At 36.4% G+C, this 8,885-nt stretch overlaps 1 protein-coding gene across 1 annotated transcript; it reads right to left on the reverse strand.

Annotated features, from left to right (window-relative positions):
* Window positions 1-2,157: 2,157 nt before the first annotated feature.
* On the reverse strand, window positions 2,158-5,330 carry LOC110105311 (cysteine-rich receptor-like protein kinase 2). The gene is made up of 7 exons (XM_020834752.2): window positions 4,469-5,330; window positions 4,276-4,380; window positions 4,043-4,176; window positions 3,495-3,705; window positions 3,179-3,413; window positions 2,940-3,093; window positions 2,158-2,855 (listed from the first exon to the last, which is right to left on the reverse strand). Exons 1-7 carry the CDS (start codon window positions 5,304-5,306, stop codon window positions 2,505-2,507), a joined length of 2,028 nt encoding a protein of 675 aa, XP_020690411.1. The 5' UTR covers window positions 5,307-5,330; the 3' UTR covers window positions 2,158-2,504.
* Between the last annotated feature and the right edge of the window lie 3,555 nt (window positions 5,331-8,885).

An 8,885-nucleotide genomic window follows, 5' to 3' on the forward strand; every position in this document is an offset into this window, starting at 1 on the left:
ATGAGAATAGGACGCAACAAGAAATTTTGCAGCCAAGGGATCAAACCACCAATATCATTATAAGAGTAATCACATTCAAAGAAGAGATGTAAGAGATTTTCATGTTTTGAATTGCATAGACGTCATAAGGAATCCACAATAATATTCCTCTTAATTAAGACATTTGTTATTTTAAGTCTTCCAAAAAGACACAACCAACCTAAAAACCAAGTATCACAGAGCATAAAGTTTGTGCCACATAGAAGATTGCCAAGAATCAGATCTGCCCTTAGATATATACAAGAATAAAACTCAAAATCCATATATCCACTATATAAATAACAATAGGAGTATTAATAAAAGACACAACTTGATTTTTTGGTATAAACCTAACTTAAAAATTTTTTATTTAAATTTATTTTCTCCAATTTATAATAAATATTCAACTCTATATTGTTATAAAGGGTTGTTAAAATAGGTTTTTGAGCTAGTTTTGGGCCTGACCCGAGTTAACTCGCTTTGAAACCATCTGACCCAAGCCCAAATATCTTTAGTAAATGAGTCAAAACCCTAAACTCAAACCCAACCAACTATCCAACACAAAAATGACCTAATTTTGACCACTGAATTGCAAAACAAAAAACTTGAATCCATCACATTTTTTGTTCATTGGAAAATACCAACTAAAGATAATATAATATGATTTTTCTTTCTTCTGTCACTCTCGCTACTTTGCTCTCACATGCTCCAACTAATGTAGTCTAATCTATTTTTTATTTATTTGTGTTGCAACCAATGATACCTTGCTCAACAGAGCCGACACGTTGACGTTGTTCAACAGCCGACCCTTCTTATCACTTGTATATCTTCACTCAACATTCAACATTTCCTCTAATTGATGAATTGGTAAATAAATGGGTCATCATGTCAAGTCGGGTCAACCAAATGTGGGCAAGTCGGGTTCAATTCAGATGGGCTCAAAATGGCAATCTCAAGTAAGACCCAGACACGGCCCAAAAAACCTGTTTTAGCATCTCTATATAACAATGAAGAGTTCACTATTTAAGGGTAATCTATGACATTTAAAATTTCAATATTAATTTTAAAAAAAATTTATCAAATGTATTATTGTACATCCAATATATATAACAACGAGAGTTCACAATCAATTATAAATGATAAGAAAATTGTGCAAGATAGCCTGCCTAGTTTGGAATCAATATATGATTCAAAGCTCTTGAAATTGTACTAAGATTAATGCTAAATATAACATTTAAGGGTTCTATTAATCTCAATATAAATTCAAAACCTTTAAAACTCATTCTACTGTAAAATAAATCAATATATTTAAAAAAATTTCATTATAAATTAAAGAAAAATCATTGAAAATTTTGCTATAATTAGTAACACTGTTCAATCATATGAACTTTCTAAAGTAACTTTGCTATCAATATTTTTATAATATTTGCCGAAATTTTAGACATTCATGATTTTCATTTGTGACTAATATTTCTTTTGTACTAATGAGCAACCAATTATAAAATATATGAAAACTTTGAAATAACCATCCCCCTCACAATTAATTCATCTCTTTGTAGTGCCTCTTTTTTCTCTCTTCCGTATCAGGCGCTGTTGTTGACCCTCTTTAAAGCAGAAGCTGGAAGAGTTATTGGATTTTTAAGTTTTTTTTCGTCACAGCCGACAGCTAAATTTCTTGATGCAATCCTTTATTTTAGTACTAAATTTTCTTTGAGATTTGGGACTGTAGATTTCCTTAGCAGATAAAGATTTATAATTAGAGCTAACGTTTTAAGTTTTATTTGGGCAGCTTTTGACCAACTTTTAAGAATTTTTTTAATAGAAAATTGCTTCAAAAAATAATAAGAAAATTGTATCAAAAAAAGCATTAGCTGAAAGATTAATCGAGTGACGAGCTAAACTTTTCGTTTGGCATAGATTGGACCAAAATCGGATCAATCTAGCTCCAAATCAGCTCAAAATGTAGATGAATTATTCTGTGTGGACACCGGACGGAGAGAACCGTCTGATGTGTCTCTATGAACAGATGAACTGCGCTTTTACTATTTTCACAGACACAAAACCGGACGGTTCCGCACTGAATTATCTCTCCAAAATGTACAAGTCTGACATCATTCATAACCCTATTTGCAACATAGGTGCAGAAAATAATCACTGTACTCACCATCTGAAAAAAAAGGGAGTGAAATCATATCTAATACAAACACTGTACATGTTTCTCAAGTCTTCTTTTTTTCCAAAGCCTAACATATTTCTCACCTCTAATACAAACATCTATACAGGTTTCTCGAGTTATTTTTTTCCAAAATCTTACATGTTTCTCATATGTAATACAGACATCTATACATGTTTCTCAAGTTCCTTTTTGTAGTGTATGCAAAGAAGATTAGGAGCATTTTCATCTATGCTGTCGCAATTTTAGAAAAAAGGGGCAAAAATGAAAGAATCCTTAACCAAGTTGCTAAGGAAACGGTGAGCCAAATCTATTACCTGCCCTGAAAAATACTGACTGATACCTGATTGACTGAAGCCTGCCCAGAATCAAGAGACTTAACTGAGGAAGAAAGCAGGTATGAAGTCTCTGAGCTTTCACTTCTGCTTGTGCTATCTGTCCCCTTAATGTTGATGAATGGAGGTTGGCTGGGTGCAGGAAGCTCCTTTGATCTGCTCGTTAGCATCTCCACAACCTTCCACATCGGCGGTCGCAATGCCGGAGATGCCTGGACACAGAGAAGCCCCACATGGAATATATTGAGGGCTTCTTCCTCTGTGCACTTTCCTTGAAGATCAGAATCCAGCAATTTTATCAATGTATCAGAGTTGTAATGCTGCCATATCTGTTACCAAGCAGAAACAGCCATTATTAATCCAACAGAGCTCATCATCACATCAGCTGGTATGGAGTTGAGCAGGAATTTTACCTGCTGCATGAGCGAATGGCCTTCCGCCGATGTCGATATCGAGTTCTGGTTCTTACGACCAGTGATGATTTCAAGAACAACAATTCCATAGCTGTAGATATCTGCCTTCTCAGTTAGTTGCCCATGAACAATGTATTCTGGTGCCATGTAGCCGCTAGAAGCATTGAAAAGCTTGTTTCAGTAGAAAAGAGACAGAAAATAATGGAGGAAAGAAGGATAAATGGGCTTGTCTGGCTTACAAAGTTCCTGCTAGGCCAGTGCTGAGATGGCTCTGATCCTCTGCAAAGTACCTTGCTAAGCCAAAATCAGAAATCTTGGCCCTGAACCTGTTATCCAATAGTATGTTGCTGGCTTTTATATCCCTGTGAATTATTCTTACAACAGAAGCAGTATGGAGATAAGCTAGCCCTTCTGCGGTGCCAAGCATGATATCAAATCGTCTTTCCCAATCCAGTTCGTGCTTCTTGAATGTATCTGCAAGTAATCATGAGGTGAAAAAGCTCAGTTGAATTCACTAAGGACTTGGGTTCTTCTAATACTGAGTCTGAACCTTACCGAATAAGTAGTGATCAAGGCTGGTGTTGCAGAGGTACTCGTAGACAAGAAGGCTTTCAGGCCCTTCGACGCTGCAACCAAGAAGCTTTACAAGATTTTTGTGCTGAACTTGGTTGATGAGAGTGACTTCATTGAAGAACTGATCAACCCATTGCCGGGTGTTGAAGAAAAGTCTCTTAACAGCTATTTCTCTTCCATCGGGCAGAGTCCCCTGCAAGAACACACATAACAATCTTTAACCATACATCAATGGCTTCTGAGAAGCTTAACAATTTACTGAGGGGCTGTTGGTTCGAAATTTTTAATGATTAAGGACGGATTAAGTGTCTAATACAGATAAATCAGACATTAGATGGTCAAAATGTGATCTTAATCCACCTTTCCCCTAGATCAGGAATAATTCTATTGTATCAGTGATGAAAATCTTATGCATGCCATATAGAAATTGAGTTAATACTGATTTAATCCTCAAAATCTACCTAATCTGTAGCTCGAGTTTATCTAATCTAGAACCAAAAAAAGCCCCGGAATTACAAGAGAGAACTTACCTTATAAACCGAGCCATAACCCCCTTGGCCGAGCTTGTTATTTTGACTAAAATTGTCTGTTGCCTGACATAAATCCTCATATTTGAAACTTAGATGAGATTTTGAGATGGATCTGATGACCTCACTGTTAGCTTCTGCATAGAGAATCCATTCATAACAGACAATTAAAAACTTTCAAAACTCCACCCAAAAAAAAGTTGAGATTTGTTTGCTTCTCTTCAAACTTTTCTTACCATCTTCAGGATTACGAGACCTCCTCCATCTCCAGTAAGCAGCTCCCCCAATCACAGCCAACACAACAACCGTAACAGTTAGAGCCACAACTACCCAAATCCAAACTGCATCAGAACCGAAAACAAATCCATTAATTCCCAAAACACAAACAAAAGAAGCAAATTAGACAAGATTGAACTAAAACCAAATCACCATGAGAAGAGCTTCCACCGCCGCTGCCATCCACCGGCAAATAAAAAGGATACGTCGAGTACCTCATGAAGCATCCCGCATTCATCGCCTTGGCATCCGAAGAAGACGCAGGCAAACACCGCCCAACCAAATTATCCCTCGCTTGCTCTAAACAAGCCCTACATCCACTCGAATTCAAAGATAACCAACACTGCGCCATCGCGTACACCGTCAGGCTCGAAGAGATCACGATGCTCCCTACCTCGTAATAACCCTTCTTCTGATAAGCGTTCGCCGTCAGATTCCCGACCAAGCGCGAGGTCAGATTCGCCGGAGCAGGCCCGTTGGGGAAAGTCGCGTTCCCGCAATCGAAGGTATCGGCGGAGTCGACGGAATCGCGGGAGACGTCGCGGTCTGCGTACTCGAGGAAACATCCGTCGAGGTAGATACGGCCGGTGCTGGCCGGGAGGCAGTGGGGGAGCTTGACGCGGCTTTGGGCGTAGCAGAGCTGGCAGTTAACATGAGAAAGGTAGGAGAAGCACTGGCCGAGGCCATAGACGGTGAGATTGGAGTCGGGGCCGGAGACGGAGGTGCCGAAGCCGGATATGGTGATGTTTTGGAAGACTTTCTCCATGGCGTCGACGAAGTGGACGTCAAAGCCCTCGGGGTCGGAGGTATTACTTTTGCCGCAGACGGCGCGGAAGATGGCCGGCGAAGTGCTGTCTTCGGAGGCGGCGGTGGAGAAGTGGAGGAGGAAGAGGAAGAGGAGGAAGGGAAGAGAGGAAGCCATCCTGTCGAGAAAGAAGACGGGAGGATTTTGGATTGGTTTGGCGTTTGGATGGGCCGCTCGGCTCGGCATTTGGAGAAGTACGGTGGGTGTAAAGTGAGGAAGGAGGAAATGTTAAAATAAAATACAATTCTATTTTATTTTATTTTATTTTTTTAATTACTGCTTGTGGGACCCACTTGAATCCCACCTGTCATGCTTAGGTGTCATGAGAGTTGGCCGGTGGGGTCAAGTAAATTCCTACCTCAGGAGGTGATATTTCTATTTTTATTTTTATATTCAATTATACATATCTCTTAATCTCTAAGATTTCTTTCCATTTTGATACATTTATGTGGGAAATCTTTGAGAATCATGTGAGCCACAATTATATAAAATAATATTATAAATATATATTATATTATTTCTATTATGAAAAAAAATTATGCTGTCTACATAGATGAATGTTACAAAAATCTTGAAATTCATATTCATGTTAATATCTTTATTTAGTGATTCTTTAAAAGTAAAAATGATTTTATCGACCTCATCAATGTGCTCCAATTAAGACATTGTTATCGATCATGATTAAACTCTTCGGAATTGCAAACTCGAGCGAAATGATTATGGACATCGTTGTTTAAAATGTTATCGAGGATGGTTGTACTTGTAAATTCAATAAGCATGGATATACTCCCAGGTGCGCATTTAAACTAGAGGTCCTAGGCACTGACCCCCATTGGCTGTGTGATTAATATCTAATTAAGTTTAGTAATTACTTCTTAATTGATGCCTAAAGAAAATAATTAATACTAAGATTTTTTTTGGCATTTGAATCCTGCATTCCTGCCCTGCTTTTCACGCACGTAGAGACCATGGGCTGAAGCTTTTTAATTCACTCGCGCATAGAGCTACAAACTGAAGCTTTTTAAAACTTAATAAATTATGCCCCTACAAGAGAAAAATCCTGGTTTCGCATCTGAATACTCCCTTTCGATTTTATACTTAACTTTCTAGCTCTCAAAATCGATGCATTGATATGACATGTTATAACTATTATGAAATTCAACCCAATGATAAATTCAATATATTTTGGGAAAAATTACGCTGGGATATCTCAATGGAATTCCCATCATGATAGATTTCATTACCCTTGGATTTGCTCTGAGATTAGTATAATCTTTGGATATCATATATATATCACTAATCTTAGCACAAATCTTACAATAATGAGACAATTTTGATGTGAATTCAATCATGGTATAGCATTGGATTTTTTTTTCCTATATTTTGTGAATTTAGGGTTCTTTAAATAAACTTTGTTATTTAAAAAAAAAATTCATGCTGCCAATCTTATTATTTGCACGTCACAATTTTTATTATCATATATTTACTCAAGAGCAAAGGAGATTTTGTGCAACAACATCAAGCCTTTATTCCACTATGTGAGGTCAGCTACATGAATTCTTTTTCTCCATTGCGTCCTTTTAATATTCAAATTCTCATTTAAATTTAACAAAAAAATGTAATTTCTAATATTTTCTAACCGTCTTTACAGGAATACCTCTATCTTTCTTAACATAGTTAAAATCCAACACACCTGCTCTCCTAACCGGGTCATCAAAAGGAGATAAAATAATTGTATTTATTATTTTTAAATCATTTTTAATACTTTTATTTTTATTCTATTGGCTGGCCCAAAGAGAAAGGTGGGTCTTCATAATTGGTAACTTAGGAATGGAAGTCCAAAACTCTATGCTTGCCAATCCTTCTAGAATCCTTTGAGCATATTTTGTCACACTCACCGTCCATTTCAATAATTCTAATGGAGGAAATGGAAGTAAGACAATTCTAGGCATGTAAGTGCTTCTAGAACACAGCATGCACGAATTTTAATAAATGCTTAATTAGTTTGATCCCTAAGATAATTTGAACAATTATGCATAATTATTGCATGTGTTGTGGACTTATATTTTCTAATGATTGCTTAATGTTTATTTGAGCAATCATTATAATAGTGGAGATTAATTAGTAGTTGGTGTAAATAAATGGAATAGGAGTTGCTTATAAATATAAAGTTGCTTCAAAGTCATATATAAATTATAAAATGTACAAGTTGGCATATATAAGTATATTTATTTATATAAATATAAATGTATAAAATATGATATAAATGTTGTATGCTAGAAAAGTGGTGGTTGTAGAGTGAGAGAATTTAGCGTTCTAGCTTTGTGCAAGACACCGAACACGACTAGATAAATGATAGAGAGCACAGGAGATGCCATTTTTTCAGGGAAATCTTGAGTAGAGGAAAAATCATGGGATTTGGCCCAGATGAAACAATTTCACTCCGTGAGCATTGATTACAAAAATGTAAGATGGTGGCCACGTGGCAGTGATGCGATGATGCAAATTCGGCAACGGTGACGATTAAGAAATGTCGGTCCAATGGTGGTGATCCAGCAATGCTTGTGGTTTGATGTTGGTGGTCAGATGTCAATGATCCAAAAATAATGGTTGTTTGATGGTTGTTATATGACAATGGTCAGGTAGGAATGCTCTGATGGCAATGATCTAGTGATTGTGGTGGTTAAACGATGGTGGTCAAGCGGTGGCAATTCAACGATGCTGGTTATATAACAACAATTAGATGATGGTGGTTTGAAAACAACAATTTGATGGAAGTAATATGGTGATAATGATGGTTGGGATGTGGTTATTAGACGATGGTGGTCCATAGAAGGTAATGGTTCTATTATGTTGGTTTATCACTGGCAATCTAGTGTGAGGGATTTGATGGTAGCGGTGGTCCTATGATGTTGGTTGAACGACATTAATCCAATAATAGCCATATGCTAATGGTTAGACAACATTGGTCGGGCAGTAGTCTGATAGTGGTGCTTAAGCAATTGTCGATAACAGTGGTTCGATAGCAATGCTCGATCGACGCTCTAAGATTCTTCATGCATATAAACTATCTTAAACTTCAAGCCAATGATCTTCTTCATGTAAAGAGTGTGGACTTATAAATTTTCAAAAAGACATGCCCCATTGTGACTGCTTAATTAATTATGTTTAGAAAGAAACCACAATACCTCAAATGCATGTTTGTTCTAAATTTATATGCTTGCACATATGTCTAATACATATTTTGCTCGGCATATTTATTAAGTCTATGTTTAAATTATTGCCTTTGGATAATCTTTTGATTGATTGGCTTAAGAGTAACAATATTATCTTTAAAAATTTTATAAATTAAAATTTTACGTATGATATTCAAATGTATTTTTCATTTGATTGTAAGTCTTTTTTTTTATAAATCGGCAGCATATCATATAGCATCAAATATCTAAATTTATGTATATTTTTATATAATTTCATGAATATTGTAGATGCCAAAATAAAAAACTACTCATTCAATTGAAACTCTCAAAGGCAATAATTTTGAATTTTTAAACCTTTCCATCCAAATTGCCCCAAACCATCACTCAATAGCACATTGTATACCCTAGTCTTTTTTATTGAAAAAAAAAAAGATAATAAACCATGAGGTTTGCCTCTCTCTCTCTCTCTCTCTCTCTCTCTCTCTCTCTCTCTCTCTCTCTCTCCCCAATAAACTTGCATTATATACTTTGTAATATCTTGTACTTCGATGGAGAACTTAGATGGTGT

The sequence above is a fragment of the Dendrobium catenatum genome, unplaced genomic scaffold (assembly GCF_001605985.2).
Source record: "Dendrobium catenatum unplaced genomic scaffold, ASM160598v2 original_scaffold_138396, whole genome shotgun sequence".
In the NCBI taxonomy this organism is placed as follows: Eukaryota; Viridiplantae; Streptophyta; class Magnoliopsida; order Asparagales; family Orchidaceae; genus Dendrobium; species Dendrobium catenatum.